The sequence below is a fragment of the Siniperca chuatsi genome, linkage group LG18 (genome assembly GCF_020085105.1).
Source record: "Siniperca chuatsi isolate FFG_IHB_CAS linkage group LG18, ASM2008510v1, whole genome shotgun sequence".
In the NCBI taxonomy this organism is placed as follows: domain Eukaryota; kingdom Metazoa; phylum Chordata; class Actinopteri; order Centrarchiformes; family Sinipercidae; genus Siniperca; species Siniperca chuatsi.
In genome coordinates, this window is record NC_058059.1 from 19,967,219 (window position 1) to 19,989,883 (window position 22,665).

The window sequence follows — 22,665 nt, forward strand, 5'->3', positions numbered from 1 at the left end:
GAGATAATTTCATGCACTGTGTTCTGCTTGTGCTTTTTTTTTTGTGAAAGGCATCAGCTCAGTGTGGCTTAAGAATTCATCTACGGGGGGGGGGGTCTACATCACTTTTTTCACACTGTTTGTCAGTTGCCACCATGTCCCCAGAGAGCTGTTTTGTTCAAACGCGTGCAGGCGTCACCTATGATTGTCTGAGTGCAAAGTTGTCCTGTTGCCTTCGTGCTCACCATGACGCCCCTCTAGGCAGGTCAGGCATTGTAAGCCTGCAGGATGAGATTAAGAGACGGACTAAAATGTGAGAGGGGATAGACGGGTTTATTTACTCACCTCTCTGATCGAACCCTTTGGGCTCCAAGTGGTCCAGGCTTCTTTCAGCCGCACGTTTATCACATCGCAGCAACACCCAAGAGGCTTGTATTAACATTTAATTGAACTCTCACATAAAGAATCTTCAGGGAATTATTTTGGCATCTGTAGGGAGGGAGCGCAAACACGTAGACATAAACACTTGGTCTCGAATCCCAACATAGGCATTCAACCTAACATTACCTGCTGTAAACCATCTAAGGCTGCAAGTAATGAATCGATTATTTTTACTCTAAAATTGTGAAAAATGCCAAGATGATGTCTTCCGATGGTTTGTTTTGTGAGACCAACAGCCCCAAAGACGTTCCACTTGCAATGATATAAAACGGGAGAAAAGCAGCAACTTCCGGACCCAGCAAGTATTTGATATTTTGTGCTTGATAAAAGTTATTTATTATTATTATAACCTTTTTGCTTATAAATCAACTGCTCGTTTCAAGACCAAAACCAGCTAAAACCAACCACATCTCAACTTCCAACAGTTGTCACAGGGAGAACTTTGTTTTGTGCCTGCTCAGCAGAACTCCTCAGTGGAAGGAGCTTGGTCCGCTGCTGAGTCACCAGATGTCTGCGAGTTCCTCTCACCACCGCCTCACTCCCAAAACCTCCCACCTTCTTGCTCGGCCTCGAGCCCAAACACTGATGCGATACTCTCAACACATTGCCTCCTCATTCATTATGAATGGACTGGCTTTGCAACAAATAAGCTGTAAGCATAACAATCACAAGTGATCAGTTACTGTTGCTGTTGGGTGAAGGAGCATCTTTTTGTGTTATTGTTGTTTGATATGAGCTAATTTATAAGAATTACTAGTGCCGCTTGGCTCAGACAGCTTAAATCAGCGGTAATGCACAGCTATTCAGGCAGCATTTCTGTCAACCTTTTAACCAAACCATTTAGCTTGATTTATGGTGAAAAGAAATGCTGCACACAAAGAGAGAGAATCCAAATCCATGGCATCTCCTGCTGTATTTTACAGTGCAGTCAGAGACTATTAAGACTTTGATATATTTTTAGTCATTTTGACGCTGAACTCTAGTACATTGCTCTGAAATCAAATGACTGTGAGGTTTAAGTGCTGACTTTCGGCTTTAGTTTGAGGATGTTTAAATCCATGTCAGATGAATTTTAGGGGTTTGGAGTAATAAAGTTATTCAACTGGTTAACAAAGTCATCATATTAAATATTTGGTGTCACATCCTTTGCAGTCAATGACAGACATCAGCAGACACCTGGTATGTTCTTTGATGATACCAGGACCTATCTACCAATATTGCATGCTTTACAGGTTGGTGCACCATTGATTTGTGTGTGTGTGTGTGTGTGTGTGTGTGTGTGTGTGTGTGTGTGTGTGTGTGTGTGTGTGTGTGTCTGCATATGCCTGTGTGTAAGTAAAGCTCATGCGCAGCACATGTGAATACGTTCCAGTTTGAGTGTGTGTGTGCTGATACACACATGTACAAACATCCTGTGACATACAGGCGTAGTAAGTGAGCAGGCCCATGTATGGTGATGTAGCATTAAATGGGACAGGTCATGGACATGGCTGCAACACAGTGGCAGGTGTTGACCTGGCCTACGCGATCTATGGAGTACAATTTGCACATATTAGCCAATGTTGCCCTTTTTCCTTCAAGCAGCACAGGTTCAGATCAAATCAATGTGCAAGGTCCTTAAGCTAAGTAAGCTCTAAAAACTGATCTGCGCATATTCACATCAATATTTCACATTGGAGGTTGCAGGAAATGCTGGGAATTTACCCAACATCTCCAAAAGGCTTTAGCCTTTATCACCATCTGCATTATGTTAAACTAACCTACATTTTCAATGAGTGACATAAGTATATCTCTGTACATTTTGTGTGTGGGCTGAATGATCTCTGTAGGCTTACAGCCATTTTGTCCGGCACTGAAGGTAAATGGGGTCTTTGGGTCAGCAGCAGCACTCTTTCTGGCCCTCAGGCCAACCCGGAGGATTTTCTTGCTTGGACATACGCAGTGAAATCCCCTATAATCAAGCAGCTGGAAGGTCTGCTTTGAGGGGATTTAGTGCAATGTGGCAGGTGCCAGTCTGACTGCAATCACGATTTACACAGGCCATGCTCCTGATGGCATTCAGCAACTTTAACATGAGCTGGTGCGCTGAGACTACTAGTCATTCACGTGGTTTGTTGCACAGCACTGACGGTGTGTCATAGACAAGGTACGCAAGAACCCATTAGAGATGTACTGTGTGCACTCACACAGCGCGTTTGTGCTTCCTCCAGGAGGGTAGAAGAGTATATGTGTATTGTTGTTTGATTATATTTTATTATCTTATCGCGTGATTTATTAATTTACCTCCATTTTAGACCATTTTAATATTTATATATTTTGCATCACTCGGCGTTTATGACTATGGATAGTTGTCGTTTTTATTAATATCTTTTATTTCAGTTGTAGTTTAGTATGTTTTAATGTTTGTCTTGAAGTTATTTTTGGGGGGGCTTTTTTGTGGCACTTCACACAGAGCACCTATGCAAAATAGTGTAAACAAATCTGCAGGACCACCCTGTATGAATAAAGGTTGAATAATTTGAATACATCAAAATTCCCTCTGGGTATAAAGTAAAACTAAAGTTTAAGTTACGTGCATGTAGATGTACCTCTACAGAGGGAGCATCTAATATTTTGGACATTTATGTGTGTGAATTGTGTGTGTTATACAGAAAAAGAAACTGTGAAAGGGAGAGAAAAAAGAGAGGCTGAGCCCAAAGATAAAGAAAAAAAACAAAGGCAGATTTGTAAAAGACAGAAACTCCCGCAGGCAGTGGGACAGTGCGACACACACACACACGGACGGGCTCAGCCGTCCCTCCTCTGTCTGTCTATTATTGATGTTGGGTGCGCAGGGTTCCCACTCAGCCATCTGTTCTCAGCTCTCCCACTCCGTGCCCCTTTTGCTTCATGCCTCCCACTTTGGCAGGCTGGCATAAGCAGAGCAATGCTTTCCTATCAAAGTGTGAATACTTCATAAATATCTCACACTATCGGGGAGTTAGCTGTTGGAGGAAGAGCCAGGAGAGAGAAATGAGAAAAAGCATAACAGTAATGTGATGAATTTTTCATTAATTCAACCTCTTCGTTGGATGACTTCCAACACATGCATTGATTTGCGGTGCGAGATATAATCATGTCACGACTGCATCAGATATAAACAGAATTGGTGTTTTGTAATGGTCTGTCAATAGTCCTCTTGTGCATGTTTTCAGATCTTAATCAAATCACAGCCCCGCCCTCCTACAGTTAATAGCATATGGCTGCAGGTTTGATTTGATTTGACTCGTAATTGATGACCATGCATATTCAGTCGAGCCTGGTTGCCAGGGGTAACAAGGTCCTGTAGGTCTTCTGATTGGCTGCAGGGTGGTCACATGAGGCTTCGCTTGGCACCAGCTGGGACAGAGGCCACATGTGGCGAGTCTGGAGATGTGTAAGGGTGGCGTTGTGTTTACAAACACTTGGCTTCACCTCCCAATTAATCCATATATGCCATCCTTATCCCTGCTCCCCCTTCCCTGCCCTGTCCTCCACACACACACACACACACACACACACGCGCGTGCATACAAACTTCTTATGCAGTAAATGGATCGTAAATGTTACATGTCAGTCTCATGCAGAAACTACAAGCATCTGTGAGGCCGTCTGACTTAACATGTGTCTTCAGTTAGATCCTCCTGACTGACAGAAAGGGGCAGATGTGGGTAAGGGGGAGCCAGGGGCTATGGGCTGGTGATTAAGGTAAGATATTGGTTTGGGGCTTCAAAAATCTAAGCTATCACTCCATCATGTGACTTGTCTTTTCCATATTCCTAGAGGGGTGAAAGAGGCATTATTCTCTGGCTTGCCCTAGAGTTAAGACCCCCTGGGGAGTACAAGATGAGAGGGAAATTAATAATGTGTAGAGACTCAAAGGCTTTGACTGAGCCAAAGGATCAGAAGGGGGTGAAGAGAGTGTTTTAGAGGCAGAAAGGGAACCAGAAACACGGGCAGAGAGAGTAAAGCACCATCAGGCAGACAGGCCACCTTTGAGCAGAAGCTGGAAAGTAAGAGGAGGGGCATTATGAGACAGATAAAAGAAGTCAGCTCCAAAGGCTGCCAGCTTTTAAAGGGATACTCCAATGGAAATCCAAATCTTGTGAGTATCACTCACAGCCTCTGGGCTTGAAAGGGGGCAACTTCTAGATAGCCTTTTGGTGGTGTATTCCTTTACGTGGTTCAATAAAATCAAATACTTCCCCGTATTCACATCAGCAGTGAAACTGTAGCTCTACATAAATAGATAAATAAGAAGTGGAATTTTTAGGCACTTGTCACAATGTGAGAACAAATTCCTCAGCTGCCCTGAAAACAAATTGCAAATTAGCATTTCTTACCAAACCCAGAGGGAGTCACGAACTGCCAGTGCTCCCAGTATTGAGACATGTTTTTCACATTACGGTGTGTGAGTCTTACATAAACTAAAAAAACGAGAACAAACTACTTAATGCGAAGGAAACTCGAGATTTAATATTAATAGACTTTACCCGATGATGTGTAGAAGTCACGCTAGCATGCTCAGAGTTGGCACATTCATGTCTTGTCTCCCCAGGCCAAGCAGGTTTTGGCCCTGCTGTGACCTCTCTGGCTTGAAGCCAGCAGCTCCGCTATCCTTTGAACTTGGACAAACCTGACTGAAACCAGCTGTGTTTAGCCGGATCTGACCACAGCTGATCCCACTCCCCGGCATTAAATATTAATTGCTGTTAAATACTGAAAATATCCACCTATCTATCTATCCATCCATCCATCCAACCATCTGAGCAACTGTTTAATTCGCATTTTGCATTTTTATGTTTGCTTTTCTGATGTCTGTCACCCTTCCACAAAGACAATGTGGGCTAATAAGACCAAAAAAAATAGAGGTAATAGGGATTCTGGGGCAGTATGCCATGTGATCCCTCCCTGCAGCATGGCCAGGTGGGCAGCATGCCACCCAGCAGCACAATGGGTTTATCCACAGTGATTTATTAAACACCCTAACATTGGCTAAACAGACACTGAGCTAAATTAGCAAACTATTCTTCTCCACTCTCCTCTCCCTCTTTCTCTGTCTTTGTCTGCAAAGTGCAGTTAGAATATATGTTAAGAAGGTGTGTAATGGTAGACTGGCCCCACATTTGAACCATTAAGCATGAACATGACTGCCTATTACACAGGTCTTTAGCGACACAGAGAAATAACCCCCTATCATCCTGTCGAGCAATAGTCCTGTCGAGGTTTCCGTCCATAGAGTGGTTAGATGTAAATGAATGTGATGTGTATGTACTCCACAACAGTTCTCCATGTAATCCCTCCACTCTTCTTCACACAACTAGTTATGTTAAACATGAGAACAACTTGAAATATAGATTGAAAGGTTTCGGTCAATGGTGCTTCAATGCAAGAACTCCGCAGTCCTAAAGTGATGGTCTTCTCTTCACAACAGCCATTAGCATCGGCTCATCTTAAATGAGATGCTGCATTGTGTGTTTAGACAAGAGGGAGTTTGATGAGAGGCTGAAGATGACACACCTGCTGAGGAAGAGGGGTTGAGATAACAATTTTCTCCTCCCTGTCGAGGAGACATCTGGCATTGCCACGGCGTTGCAAGCCGAAATACACCCAGGAGTGGGTAATGAGGCGTTGGAGACAGGGTTTGTGTTTTGGTGTGTGTGTGTGTTTTGGGGTGATGTTTCCCTCATTTTCCTTTACTAGCCTCTGTAGACTCTGCAAGCCCGCCATCTGTAGTCCTCAGCCATAAGCCCACTTGTGTGTGACTCATAAGCAGCATTAAATCAGCTTAAATACAGGCCTGCATTTAACCTTCTTCTACTAAAAAAACAAAAAAAGAAGAAATGGAAAGTTTGTAGGTTAACAAACAAAAGAAGATAGAAGGTAAAATAAGGACAATATGGGGAAGGTCAGCTGCGTGACTACGTGTTTTGTTTGTGATCTAACTCTAAGTGGTACCCATCCATCCGTGACTGTGCACCACATGTCTTTGGATATCACCATTACCTGTTGTTTACACACAGTCCGGTGTGGCGCTGCATACGCCTGACAGGGGTTGCTAAGGAACTCGCAAGTAATGTTAATCACCCTTGAAGAGCAGTGAACGTTTAACTGAAATTAACATGTTTTTTCTTAACTAGTCGCACATACAATGTAGTTTGATGGTGGCTCTTCCTCTGTGGAATATATTACTTTTGTTGTTGATTGGTGCCTCTGATTGTTTATCTTTTAGTTACTTTTAGTCACTTTTGTTGATGGTTGTTGATTGTTGCATCTGATGATTTTTTTAGTTGATTGTTGCCTTTGACTGTTTATCTTTTTTGTTACTTTAAGTTACTTTTACATTTGATTGTTGCTTTTTAGCTGCTTTTATAGTTGATCGATGCCTTTGACTGTTTATCTTTTTGTTACGTTTGTCACAGACTGTTTTCATCATTTTCTTACTGTTTTGTTTGTTTTGGCTGATCCTCATTAGCTCCCCCAAAGTGTTTAGTAATCCTGGAGTCTGCATGGAATAATGCACTGTCACAGTATAATGACAGCATCGATGTTTCAAGAAAGCACCAACAAACACACATCACCAATTAAGAAAATTGATTTAGCAAATAAAATGGTAAACAATAAAGAATTATATGTTTATCTGACTGTTTAACTCTTTGTTTATTTCAGGTAATCTCTGCTCTGTCAAGGATCTCCCACCACAGCATTGCACAAATCAAAGGCATAAGGTATGTGTCTCATTTGTAACTCTCATTTATCATTTGAACAGCCAAAGCACTCAAGAGTATCGGTGTCAAAGAAAACATTTGGATGAACGTATTCCACATTTACTAGTATAAATATATATTGAGATGGAGGTGGCTATTAACATCTGCTACTCATTTAAAAGTCAATTTACATTTTTAGGCAATTAGCTGCAGCTTTTATCCACTGTTATCTTGCAGGGCACAAAATAATCCACAACACATTTCCATCTGTCACTCAAACAGTAATGCAGTACACTATTTATATATACACGTAGTAGTAGTCATTTTTCACAGATAATGGTGAAACTGAGAAAATCCTTCACACCGCTTTATCAGGCCTGGAATGGGCTTCTGATTTCTCTTCATTTGTTCAATCTGCTTGGAGCTTGGTGGCTCACCGGCACCGCATAAAAAGCCATTTTATCCGTCTGACTAATGAGTTGATAGAGCGCACCCATTAGGAGCCATGCCAAGAAATGAAGGAAGAAGAAAGAAAGAAAAAGAGGGGGAGAGTGACAGAGAGAGAGCAGGTCCCTTGCCATTAATAAAGACAGCACAACCTGCTGACTGCTGGCCAATTCACTGCCTGTCCACACTGACCATATTGCTGTACGGTGTCAAAATCAATTCATTCATTTGACCTCTGTGTAAATCACGCTCTGGACTTTCTGATCCAGAGTCACTTTCTCAGCAATGAGAATATTGATTAAATATAATATATATTATTTAAAGTTCAGATGCTTATGAATCTAGCTTTATCACAAAAGGAATATTACGTTCTCACAAAGAGGGCAGCAAGGTGTTGATGTAATTGGACTAACTGTCCTTCATCTGAGGGACAAGCACCTGACCACTGAAGTGTCTGTGAACAAAACACTGAATTCCTTACAGCCCTAAGGGTTACCCTGACCTCTTACCCTGCTTTGGAGGTGGACAAGTGAAAACACAACTGCCTTATGGGGATCAATAAAGTATGATCTTATTTAGTAAGGTCACATTTGGCTCTCGGCCTGAACAAGGAAACATTGATTAAGTTCATTAAATGGTACACTGAACTACATTCTCTCAAGGGGACGTGTCAACATAGGAATTGTAGAGTACGGTTATCTTGGCCAAAATGATCTTACTATACATTATTATCTTGATAATTCGTCATCGGTAATCAGTCATACTTATGACTAAAAAAAAGCTTAATTTTCTTACATTTTAAAAATCATGTTTAATGTAAAACATAAAATGTAAACCTGTTCTTCAGAACAACAAATTTAAGCTTTCTCCCAACAAAAGTTGCCTTTGCCACCTTTTGTGTTAGGTGTTGATTCTCAGTGATATCAGCTGTAGTACAGATTGACGACAATGAGATGCGAAATTATGTGTTGACTCTCAGTGGTATTCTTAGTGCATTTTCAGTCAATATCAATATGACAGTTGTAATGGCTTTAGCTTTAAGCAAATGTCTTACTGTTTTCGCTACAGGATTTGCAGATAAGCACAGAGGTATATGATAAATGCGTAAATGAGGTCTGAGGCCTTGTACTGTATGATCTAGCATGAACAAGGTGCTGCTATCAAGCAGAACACTTACACAACAGGGATATTCTCTGACCCCAGCTGACCTTTCTAAAGGGTCTGCTCACCAGCTTCTTGGTAATTCTGCTTAGAGCAAGGTCAGCTGCAGGATCAAGGACCTGTCAGACCTCTTCTGCCTCGCTTCAAAGCCCCTGTCAACTATGTACAGGCCTGACAACAGCTATGACTAATTCAAACACATACCATACCATACATGTAAGTAGTGTACTAGAGCAGAGTGCTCATGGCCTCCAGGTCTACTTATACAATGATGTGCTCATGTATAGCACTTTTCAGAATAAGTTTGCAACTACAACAAGAGATAAAAGAAAGACAACAGTAAAATAGAATCAAATGACATTGAATAGATTAAACCGACTACAGCAATGAAAGCAAGTTATAAGAAGTTACTGAATCTGAAGGCCTTGAATTCTCAGGGATTCACAGGGATTTCTAGAGTTGAGGAGCCAGCACTCACAAGCAGGCGGAAGATCGGTGCCTGAGGATCTCAGATTGCACTTTGGGTCTCGAGGGACCCATGAGCCAGAGCTAGGTGCCAAAGGTGCTTTAAAGTTAGTAAATCAGTAAAATCTTCAAATCAATTTTAAAACTAACAGGTAGCATGAAGAGAGCCAGAATTTAGCTTGGAATGCTTGCTATGGTTCGCCCACATTTGATATCAACATCATTTAATTAAGGACAGCAAAAACTCAGACATAATAATTCAGATATTTTCTTTCAGATTTCTAGATTATTTTTTTCTTTTTGATTTAACTTGATAGCCACGTGGAGTTATCAAATTGAAAATGTTGAATATGGCACCAGTGTTGTCTGGCCAGATGCTTCCTAAAGTAAGTTATGAAGTAGAAAACCTTCAAGATATTTACTTAAACCGTGTGACTCTTCTGAGGTTAAACAAGATGGTTCAGTTGACGAAGGCTCAGACTATATAGTAAAAGGAAACAGGTGTGCCTCTCCTTCACTGAATTTCAGATGGGTGCTTCAATATTCTTTCTCCAAAATAAATTAGGAAAAAAAGAGTAAGCACTTCAGTAATAACAAAAAAGTCACCTTTTATCTCGATAATTTTATTGTCATTTTATTTTCAACAACAATCAACAAATCCCACAGTGTACCTGATGTGGTTTGAATACAACTATATTTGAATTCTGTTGTTCTCTATTGTCTCTGTCTACCTTCAGAGGGATACTCCAGCGATTTAGTATTGCACTTCTATACAGTTGGGAGGCTTGTGAGAAACAGATGAAAAGAAACAGACAAAAGAAAAGAAAATGAGGCCAAGATGAATAAGCTGAACTTAATGTGTAAAATTGGTGGGATGTCCCTTTAAGAAGCTAATAGGGAAAAACATATTGTATAAAGGAAATTGTTTTGGAAAGTGATTTAAAATATCTTTTCCAGCTTTAGTACCTCGGGGTGGAGGTTTCAATGTGCAGACAATAACCCCATTGTGTCAGATCATGTAAGTACACCACATCAGGCCATCCATTGAGTTTTAAAATGACCGGAAAGTTCCTCACTGTGTTAAATCTCTGGCTAACATTGCCACAGGCGTGTTCATTGACGTTCTGTTGAAGCCCATTGATCTTGTCTTTGACATGTGTTCACTGTAATCAGGCATCGATAGTTCACGTCTCTGTCACTGTGTCAGCATTTCAGTCCCAGTTGGAAATGAAGGCTTTATTTTGCATGCTCCTCTGTACATTCACAGAAACACTGGACACACAATCAAATATTCATAGGCACAGTACACTCTCTTCTCCTTCGTCCTATCATTTCTATTCTGTCTGATGTCAACATGTGGAGTTTGCAATCAGTTTGAATTTTTCTCTTACGTCCGAGGGCATTATTTCTGCTGGACAGAGGGGCTTGTCCTCCTCTTTTTTCAACATTCTAAACATTTTTTCCCACTTTTACATTCACAGATACATTTTGAGTGACTTATTCAACAGTGCTCTCTTACTGTCCAGCTAACGTAATACAGATGAGTCTAAGTTGATAAAAAAAAAAAAAATGAAAATAATTGTTTCTCTGCTTTGTGGGATTTTATTTTGGCCTAGGATTCAAAAAGCTTTGCAGACACCATTCAGAGAGAACTTTAATAATCTCATAAAAAGATGCACCAGACATCAAACAAAGACAAGTTTTTACTGATTGAAGCTATGTTTCAGTCTGAAAACATTTAAATTTTTTTTTTTCATCTGGTTGATGAACCTCTGACTTCATTGTGTCTCCCTCCCCCCACTTCTGAAACCAAACCTGCATCCTTGATACCGACTACATCTCTTCATCTCTAAACAATTCAATCAAACCAGAAACAAAAGTTGATCCCAGTTTTCTCTCTTTTTCTCCAAAACCCTAAATCCTCTTTGTGTCTTGTGGGAGTTGACCTTGTGTTTCTCACAGCTTATCTACAGTATAGCCTGTGTCATCCTCTCTCCCGTTATGCAGCCCCCCTTCCTCCTGCTTATCTGTACTGTCCTTAGCTAACCCCACTCTAACCTTCAACCCGCTCACGCTTCTCTGTCCCAGTTCATCACCGATCTCGGCTGTCGGAGAGTGTGTCACGGGCTCCGGGGATCAGGGTCGTAGAGTGTGAGAGACCTCAGCTCAGCATCAAGACAGAAATACTAAGAGATACAATAAGAATTAATAATATAAATAAAAATAAGAAAAAAAAAAAGAATCAAAAAATAAAATAAATTAAAAAGAAAGAAACCACACATATAATTAGAGAAACAGACTAATTACTTAAATAACACAACTGAATTTGAAAATGTCAGAAAATGGTGAAAATAATTATCACAATTTTCTAAAGCCAAGGTGATGTCTTCAAATTGCTTCTTTTGTCTGACCAAAAGTCCAAAACCCAAAGATATACATTTTGTAATGATATAAAACAGAGGAAAGCAACAAATCCTCACATCCGATAAGCTGGAGCCAGAGAATGTTTGGCATTTCTACTTGAAATCTGACCCAAATGATTAATTGCTTATCAAAATACAGTAGTAATGTTTTGTTGATCAACTAATTGATTAATCGACTAATCGTTTCAGGTCAGTCCTAAGTCCTTTTGTACCTGAGGAAAAACCATATGTGACTGAATTACATCACACACATTAGTATGCAGTCATCACATTACACTCCTCATTTTTCACTCATGCCGTTTGAATGAATCGCGTGTGCTAATTTCACACAGAAATGCTGTGAAAACAACTCACACATGCAAAGAAAAAGGCTTTTACTAATATGTTCCTTTGCACACACACACACCCTTCCCAGGAAAGAGCGGCTTGGAAATGAAACTGCGTTGCTTGTTCAAAGGAGGAAGGGTTTATGGACAGGCATGGTACAATAAGTGGCAAAGTGCACTAGCTTGCTCGAGCTCCAGCGATTTATTGACCTCTGCAGAAACAAAGCCGTGTCCTGGGACATGAAACTGCTTCTAACGCTGGCCATTTGAGCTGCGTTCACAACTAACAGCTACACTGTTGTTCTGCTGTTTGACAATAATTGAGCAATGGGACCGGCTCACTGCGGCTTTGTCTGGCACACCTGTGCAAACAAATCCCTTTACGCCAGCATTGGCTTTAAGGACAGTGAAGAAGAAATTAGACATGATTCCATGAATATTTCCCAAGAAAACGCAGGACAGTAAGGAAGGAAAGAGAGTTTGAAGAGTAAATAGTTGGGTCGGAGAAGATTAGGATGTAAAACATGGGCCCTTATTTATTACAATCATGAAGTGCAAAAGAGACATTTTTCTTTTTTGTTGCGTTATTGTTAACCTTTATTTAACCAGGAATGCCTCATTGAGATTATGTATCTCTTTTTCATTTGTAACCTGGCTGTTTATGGTTAATCAAACAACAAAAGAGACAATAACACAAACGCATGCATCCAATCCCTCATGCCCCTCACGGCAGAGCGAAAAACAAGTAATACTGTATTTCACGGATCCAGGATTTCCTAATAACGCCCTATGAGTTGAAAACAAACATTTGAATAAGCCAAACTGGGGAGGGCTTGTGGACAACATCAGTGCTAGGGGATAATCAGAGGTGCAAATACACTTTGTATTCTCCGAATAGACAACTGATTACTTAGAAAAACCTTTGCAAGTACCACAACATTCACTCTGGTTGACCACGCAGCGCAAAGACCTGAGAAACATGAAGTTAACACGCTTGCAGGAAAGTCAATAGAGCTGTGTTGAATAGCCAAGAGACGGCTCATCATTGGAGTTCTGATGAAATTATAAACATAGTTAAATTACACCTGGTTGTATCATTTAAGCGAAATGAAAACGGCAGCATCGGACAGTGCTTGGCTCCGCAAAACAACACTGAGGTGATAGATATGAGCGCATATCTCCACAAACTACTATGTAATTAAATTTAGCCCTGCGGGACTCCATTAATAACTTATAATATAATGCACATTTCATTGGAGGGGGCCATCAGATGTGGGTGTGTTATTACACTCTGGAGGAAGCACCTTCTGCGCTGTGTTTCTGTTCATAACAGTTGAGTGAGAAAGTAGCATAAATCAGATGAGGCAGTTTTTGTATTATCATTTCTTCATATTAGTACATGTAATTAGCGCTTGAAAATACAGAGGATTTAATGAAGTCAACCACTTAAAATTAGCAAATTTGAATGAATCAGAGAAGACTGTGGAGGCTGAGTTTGCAGGATTCTTTGCATGTTTGTGTGTGTGTGTGTGTGTGTGTGTGTGTGTGTGCATGTGCGTATGTGTGTGTACACATGAGGGTGACGAGCTGACCTTTGACTATCTAGCTGACCATTCATTAACTTGATGGCCGACACACTCTTTCAGTGTGACCATTGCTTTTATTACACACAGGCTAATTGCTTGTGTCACACAGGTACACACAGCTTAACGCACACACACACATACACACACACACACACACACACACACACACACACACACAAACACACAAACCTGCACAACTAAAATGATAACATGAACTACTGTTTTTATTGCTTTTTGACACACACACACACACTATAATTTTCACTTAGTGTGATATTTGGCCTTTACACACCAACAGGTCACTGCTGTGTCTCATCTGATCATATCTTGGGATTAAACACTGTCAAAGGATTTCAGAGCTAAGTGCTTGCAGAGAGGAGTGGAGTGCTTTTATGAGAGCTTTGAATGTCTGGTCTCTGACACGGAACTCTCCATATTATCTCCCAGAACACTTCACAGTGAGCTACAACACACACACACACTCTTCCCTGCTGCACTATCTTTCTTGAATGGATGTTTTCCCACATGGTAACATGTTTGCTTCCTCCAGGCGCTCCGGTTTCCTCCACAATCAAACACATGTATGTTAGTGCCCACAGCTCCTAATACTTCGGAGGGGTTAAATGCAGAGAACGGATTTCACTGTGCATTGCGTTGTATATGATTGTATATGTGACAATAAACTTGATTTGATTTATTATTTAAAAATGGAACGCTTGGATGTAGGAATTGTTGATCTTGTGCTCATTTCTTGCATGTCAGCTCATGCAGGCTTGGAAGCACAGGAATTTGCTGTTGAATAGAACTTTTTGAATGTGGTGTGTCCCACTTTGAACAATGGGTAGTGGAGCTGGTGGAATAAATTGATTTATTATGCATTCCAATCATATTGAGGGTTCTCAAAATGTAACTGTTTTGGCTACTATTGTGACATTTCTGGTAAACAGAATTTAAATAATGTTTTTTTTTTGGTCATACAGTACATAGCTTATTCTCCTTTTTAAACCAATGACTCTGTGATTACTTTGGCAGAACAGCCACATTGTTATGTACTGAAACATATACCATCCAGACTTTTAGCATTTTAGACTCCAGAGTAGTTGTGGTTGTTCGTAAAATAGCTTACTAATTTGGTTAACAATTAGGTTAGTGTTTGAATCTAACTGCCTAAAACGTACAAAGGAGAACCACTTACATGTTTGGGTTATGCTAGTTTCACATAAATAACAGCAGGATGTGGCTGTGTAGGATATATATGTGTGTGTGTGTGTGTATATGTGTATATATATATATATATATATATATATATATATATATATATATATATATATACACACACACAAAAATAATCAGTTTGTGTGTGTGTGTCCAGTGGCTGTAGGAAAACAAATCATGTGTTCAGTAGTTATATTATACAGAGGGAGTCAAGGTCAACCTGACATGGCTGTTTACCGTAGCAGAAACCACTGCTGGCTGCTGTTTTGTGTGGGATTTATTGCTTGGGGAGAGGATGGTAACAGCAGTATGCTGCTAACACTGTGAAAACAAACAAACAGGCCTAAAAAACTAACACAAGCTCCTTAAACAGAAAAATGTCACAATATGGTACTGTGGATTAATTTTAATAATACAGGCTATTCCCGTTTCAGTAACATTAGTGTGGTTGATGATTAGCGCTGATCATGACCTCACTGATTTTAATGGGCTTCAATTGTGCACAGCATTAAGCTAATAAGCTATAGTTTGTAGCAATCAGCGCTTGTGAAAGAAAAAAAAGAACATCATAAACACGGTTGGGCAATCGAGAGCTAATCATGCACTTCAGAATAATGTTAGCAGAAAGCAGATATCTTTAAAAAGATTGGAAATAAATCCACCCTGTTTAATGAGCTAATTGATTAGTCATCCATTTTTATGCTCTGCCACTTCCCAGGAGTACTGTGTTTGGTGTCACAGCGTAAGCAGGAATGAGACATTTAAGAAGAGGATAGGGACGAATCATTCAGATTATTGTACGATAGGCTGACATGAACGCCTTCATTTATGCTAATGTACCTTGCATCCTAACCATGTTTTACAACATAAAGTGTACATAGTAGAGAAGGTCACGTTTTCTGTGTAAAAAAAATTACAGCTCTAAACTTTGTCATTTTCAATATGTTATATTGCTCTACATTGTCCCCGAGGGTCCTTGAAAGCTGCCCAACCCCCCTCCTGAGAGGATTTATAGGACACACGGCCATCCGTCTGGAAAAAAAAAAGCTGTTTTCCTTCCTGAATTCCTGAGAAAGTTGGCTATGGGAAGATACCAGGTTTTTTTATCTGTCAGCAGCAGTGTGTTGATGTGTTTTGACAATGTTGTTTGTGACTGATGGGGTCCTCTGTTGAATACATCCTGCTGTTGTGCTACTGAGGTGATGGAGCTGAGAGTGACAACCTGGCAGATAGAACACGCAGTGTCTGACTGGTTATTTTTCTACCTGCGACACTGTGGTGTGTGTAGCAATAAAGTATTTTGTACCCTCTCTCACTCTTCATGTATGTGTGTGTGTGTGTGTGTGTTTTTGTGTGTGTACCAGGCCCTTTCCATCAGAGGACACAGCTCTGAATGAGGATGATGTGTACCGGAGCCTTGAGGAGCTGGCAGAGTAAGTATGCATTCAACAACAAACACCCACACAAACTTGTTTTTGTCACTTAGGAGGACATTTTATTAACTTAAATTCCTTCTCTGGAGACTTCCCCTAAACTTAACCATAAAAAACACATGCCATACCCTAATCCTAACCTTTACTTAACCTAAACCTTACCCTAATCGTAAAGAAAAATCAAGTCTAAACCCTACATTTTGGAACAGCTTTTTGTTCCTGAATAGGAAGCGAGTCCTTACTATGTGACAGTGTAAACACGTTTTTGTTCTCACAATGTGATGAATACAATTACAAACAGGCACAGACACACACACATCATTAAGACAAATCATTGTTGATTTGATTTGTATTTGTTTTAAAACCTGAGATTGCTTTAAACATATTTTCATCTGGATTTTATGTTCCAGCAGAATGAAAAGTTGTTGTTTCCTGCTGCAAAAGGACACCGTTTATTGTATTTTACAGTAAACAGGCTTCTATCGTGATGAGAACAGCTCAGAAAATGCTTTTAAATTGGGTAAAAATGCAAAAGAGCTTCTAATTATGCTGCAAATTATCGTCCATCTAATTAATACTGTGTATATATAAAAATGATGACACTACAGGATATTTGCACTTTTTGCATTATTGACGTTTTATATCTGGTTTTCAGTGTGTTTTTATAGTCAAAATAAATACATATGGAAATATAAAAAAGCATATCTGGATACATAACAATTCTCTACCCATCATGTACATTATACACACATCTTGTAATGTTTCAAAGTGAACTGTGATTGGCACTTCTTCCAATTTCCTCTAACTGCCTAATTACATAAGCGTGGAGCCCTCTGTCACTCTGCCCGTTGCCATGGTGACACCAGCTCTGCTCTGGCTTCTAGTGTGGCTGCCTCTCTGCCTGCCTCGGCAGCTGGCTGCCTGGTTTGGTGTGTGTTAGGTGGGTGGGTAGGTTTTGCTGGGTGTGAAAGAGAGTCGTAAGGTCTCGGAGTTGGCAGCGGTTCGAGCGGTGACAGCAGCCGCTCGACTCAGATTAATGGAGAATAATTAGTTAACCACTCTGAGATGGGTGTCATTCATCACAGAAAGATAGGAGGGAGGCAAGCGGGAGATAGAAAGGAGAGCATGCGGGCTATAGATATATGCCCGCTGAATACATGATTGTGCCGTTCTTTAGCGGATGAGGAATGTTCTCTCGCGAGAGGAGTGCCAGCCAAGCAGGCTAATACTAGATTAGAGTGCAGCTTTGCCAAACATGTAGCCCTGGAAACCTGGAGCATGGGCCCTTACCTTGCAAACTGAACTGAATCTTGCACAAAACGTGATCCTGAAGAGAGTAGCGCAATTACTAAAAATTTGTTGACTTAAAGATTGTATTTAACAAAAAAACAGGGATCAAAATGTGCTCAGAGAAAGAAAAGAACATACAATAGGCTCCTGTCTTTCATCATGTACCCTCATGTGCTAGTGGCATAATATATAGAATATATACAGAGTTCTTTTTTCTGTATTAAAAAAAGAAGTCAGAAGTCAGACTCGTCATTTCGGCCCCTGTATCTCCTGACGTGGCCCTAAATGCATCAGGAAATATCTGACTAAAATGTAAAATACTTTTGAAAGATCCAGTGGCTACAAGGAGTGCAAGGTATCCATAGCAACAAGTGTCACCGAGTCCACCAGTAAACAAATGAGCATAAAAGTAAGGTTTTGATGCCCGTTATATACTGTGTCATTTAAATATAGCTGGTGGTCTTTAATTTGCCTCAAACCTCTAACCTGCAAAATCTCCTCTTTCCATAATGGGTTTTGGCCCCCGTAACCTTCAATGAGCCTGAATCTTGAGTTCATCTGTTTTTTTCCCGAAATGGTCAGTGGTGTTGTCACACGGGGCTCTTTGTGTAACCTGTAGGTGCAGAGGGCTGGGTCTTATTGAATTAATCATGCCGCTCTGCAGCATGGCTGCTCTTGACCTTCTACAAAGAACATTTGTATGTATGTATGCATTTCGTTTCATCAGTGGACAGACACATAATTGATTCATCAGCAGGTCCTGCACCTAATGCAGTTGGACACATTTAGCATATAATCCACACTAGCAATAACCCTGCTCTCAAAGACTTATTAATTAGCCTGAAATATTTGATGCATGCACAATTTACAATTAGTGCATGACTGAACTGCAAGAGTGAGGGAAAGGACAATGATGATCTTACTACAGTAATGATGTTTTATGGATGTAGTACTTTTCAAGAGCATTGCAGAGGAAGAAAATAATACAATGACAGGACGTGGTATCATAAAAGCAACAGCATGTAAGGAATAAAACAGCAATATTGTCACCAAAAATATTTAGTGCGAGGAAATAAGGCAGCATGGAAGAGTAAAACAGCAATATAATAGCAAACTATAAAAATCAATAAAATGGCATCATTAAGTTCAGTGATAAGATGACAAAGGATACTAACTGCTATGGATAGCAATCTATAAAAATTGATTTTGAGGTGAGATTTAAAAGCCGAGATCGTGCCAGCAGACCAAACGTTAAACAGAAGACTGTTCCAGCAGCCCGTGCAGCAAAAGATCGATCAACCCTTCATTTTAATCTGGAGCAGCCATAAGAGTTGAACTGGTGGACCCTCGGAGGTCTCTGAGGATAGCTGGAAGTTCAATCTTCACTAATGTAATGATGGTACACTTTATGTAGAGGTATAACTCCTTTGTTAGATATTTTTTAAAGGCTTTTGTAGGTGAAATGGCCATCGTGCATCCAGCAGCTTGGCCTAAAATATACACAAAAAGCTTTGTGGTTGACTGTGTATCACTTTAGAGGTTTAGTAGAGGGCATTTACCTTGCTGGATGATTTCCATATTTGCAATATCATGTCAGAAGAATTCATGTCAAGTGAGGTGAATTGAGGCTTTAGGCTGTCAGTATGAGCTCACTTGGAAATGACTGCTATAAATGAATGGTATTGAGATTCCATGATAGGCCGGTATATGTATTTGTGAAGCACGCTCCGGTTTGCATTCTGTTGGACCATGTCTGTTTGTAGGAGTGTCTGAGTCAGGTAGAGGCCAGCCTTTACCTAACTGAGGTCTCGCGGGTTAATGTGGTATACCTGATCCGTACTTCCTGCCTCTGGCTTTGTGATGTCAAGTCTTCATGTTGCTTAACTCCGAGTCTCCCCACTCTGGAATGACTCCATCCTGGAGTTGACAAAGCATGAAATGGGTGTGGATCGGGGACAGTTGCCAAGGGACTTTTTCCTCTGTGAAAGGCACACATAGATTTCCATTCGGAAGCAGTGTCCCAAGCCCTTTGTGTCATTGTTTTGCAGTTTATTTTGCTCCATTAATCCCTTGGGCAGGTTGACATGAAAAGAAAATAGCTTCAAAATGGATGGAGCTTAGCTAAGGTATTATTTACTACGAGGTATTAAGTCCCATTTTTTTAAATTAAACTTTATATTACCACATGAACACATTCAGAATAAACTATTTTGTAAATAGAGGTGGCCAGTAGAAACATATAGATACAGTTTTTTTATGTAAAGCAGTGTAGATAACTAGAAATAAGTGATGTAACAAACGTGGTTAAGGCATTTATAGTACAGGACATATTACCATTGCCATATTACTGTTAAAGCTGTTGTTTCCAGCATGAGTTTTGGTATAAAATTAATAATGCTTACAGTCAAGTAAACACAAATAATGCACTTATTATACATAAAAAAACAACAGCACATGAAACACACGTACAAACATCAACTTATATAATCATAAGCAAAAAAAACCAAATAGATAATATATGTCAATGCACGTGTAAACAAATTGGTAAAAATGTTTTGTCTATCGAGGATTTTGGTGCCAAGATATGATTTTGCTCATTTGGCCAAATGCTTTGGTATTTGTGTGCCTTACATTGCTACTATCACTGACATGACTTTATATTCACATCTTGGCATCACCACTCATTCATACCCAATGTTGTCTTTTTCTGTTATGAATGTTATTATGAGTGTGTTGGAGTCTGAGCTAAGCAGTATGTGAAATAAATAAAATTTTCAGCTGATAATGTTATGTAAGGCTCATACACCAGGGACTAATTACATCCACAGTTGTCTCTGTGGAATAAAAAAATACCCTCCTGCGCCCAGGGACCTATTTTGTATATCTTTTGATATTTTTTTTTCTAAAAGTAAAACTTTTTTTTGTTAAACCCAGGGCGGTACTTCTTGGCTGGCTAGTCATTTGGTATTTTTTGTACAGAATGCAGTGTTGTTTATTCAAAAGTGATCAACTTGTTGCAGACATTGCCATGAAATTAGGTATGGATAGATATTCATGCTCCCCAGAAGGTGCTACCTAAGGATTTTGCTATTCCCCTGATATTTTCTTTAGTGCCGCCATATTATTTTAATATATACCTGTAAGGCAGCCCAGATTTGGGCACATATGCTCAGTGTCTTGATACGGTAAATGATACTCCATCCCTCCTCTCCACTGATGTAACTCTATGGCACTGAAGCCTGGGAGCAGAGGCTAGCAGGCCGATTGCGTGCAAACACACTGGACACCCTCCGGCCTGTCACTGTGTAATCAGACAGAAAATAAGAACTAATTCATGAGTCCTTGGGACTCCTGCTCTCTATCTGATGCATTGTGATGCATATGCATGCACACACACACACACACACACACACACACACACACACACACACACAAAATGCATTTGAATGATTTAAAAGCCAAGACGTAAAGGGACATAAATAGTAAAGTCGTGGTGCGACAGATTTACTACACTGGCAAGAAATATGTCCCTCTCTTTTCTCACTCTCTGGCTTTCTAATAACACACACACACACACACGTAATACTTATGCAAGCCCTGGCACCCCATGTAATTGTCTGTTTCCTGTGAGTCTCTTGTGCATGTGAAGGCGATTTGAATCCCGCGAAACTACTGAATTAAAACTACTATAATGTATAGCGAGGTGATTACTGAATGTAAATGCATTGATAATAAGACAAAATAGAATACAATAAACACATAACCTTAACTTAGTTCTTACCCTCAGATTGACCTGACCACTACTAAACTTAGCCTAGTGGCCAAATTGTCCTCAAATTACAAAGAGTGACTATCCAAAATGTCATCACTATCAAGGTTTAAAGCTTAAATTGGTCCTCACAAAGATAGAGGCACAAGACACACACACGCCTCAAGGTTATGCAGTGTTTTGTTTGTAAAACAAGCATATTTCATAATTCGTTAGCAGCAACCTTAATGGTTCTGTGAAACCCAGGACAGTATGTAGATTAGGCTTGCACGTTACTACATTAAGATCTTGATATGGGGTTCCTTATAGTTATTTGACTTTAGGATCAATGTATATTGACAGTGAAAACAGCCAGTCAGTTAAGAAGTTCATTGATGACATCACTAATTAGAAATCTAAAGGAGGTTTCAGAATATAGAGACTCTGATGATCTAAAACAATCAGGAAAACTGAATGGGGCATTGGCAGTCATTAGAATATTGATCTCTCTTGCTAATATTTGGAAAAATCAATGTAGACAATGCATTAAAATAAAAGCAGACAATTAGGAAAATGGCAGAATCGACATCCAGTTTTCTAAAATGTCATTAAAATCAAACATTTTTCAATGCATATTTGAATGATTCAAAGAGCAAAGAAGAGAGAAGCTTTCCCCCAAACCTGTTGAGCCCTCAGCCACGTCAGTATGGCAGTCGATCAGTAATCATTGATGAAAAGAATTACAAATATCTTGAATTGAATAGCTATCACCAATGTCAGTACAAGTTCAGGATCAATAGATATAGATGACGGAAAACAGCACCAAATGTTTGTATTCAGTTTTTCTATTTTCAATTTAATGTTTATTCTTAATATTTTTCTCTTCTTATAATAATTACCACTTTATAAAAAGACCCCACTCAGACTGCCTCCTCCATGCTCTCTCTGGAGATCCTGCTCCTCTTAGATCTCTCCATAGGTCATATTCATATCACTGCACTAGACCTCGTATAATGCTGTCTCTGAGGGATTAGAGCAAAATGAAGTACAGCATCTGCTTTCTGAAACACTTCCCTGCCATGCAGCACATTAGTCTCTGTGGAGCGTACTGTAGTCTCAGAGTTCAGAGAGGAGACACTGACCGTTGTCCTCCCACACAGCCTTCTCAGTATTCAACATGAGCCACTTTTACTTAATGAAGACAGAAGAAGCACAGAGCTGAGAGTGAACCAAGCCACCTCAATTAAAACTTCAAACAAGCACGAGCATGATGACAAAGCTGAATATTTGATTGAGGGCAGTTCTATGTTCTCTGATTTTTTTTTTTACCCCCTATTCACACAGAGATTGAAAGGAGGAAGGAGGTCGTATGTAGCCACATCACAGGGGAGAAAATCCAACAACCTGTATTTTTCTAGACCTGTGG

General features: G+C 40.0%; 1 protein-coding gene across 12 annotated transcripts in view; it reads left to right on the forward strand.

The window, feature by feature from the left end:
* vav2 (vav 2 guanine nucleotide exchange factor) overlaps nucleotides 1-22,665 on the forward strand; it is a 196,130-nt gene that overhangs the window by 131,976 nt on the left and 41,489 nt on the right. For all 12 annotated transcript variants that reach the window (XM_044174769.1, XM_044174771.1, XM_044174778.1 and 9 more), the window contains exons 3-4: nucleotides 7,108-7,166; nucleotides 16,133-16,201. In XM_044174769.1, coding sequence (XP_044030704.1) covers nucleotides 7,108-7,166; nucleotides 16,133-16,201 — 128 coding nt within the window. The remainder of the gene's footprint in view (nucleotides 1-7,107; nucleotides 7,167-16,132; nucleotides 16,202-22,665) is intronic.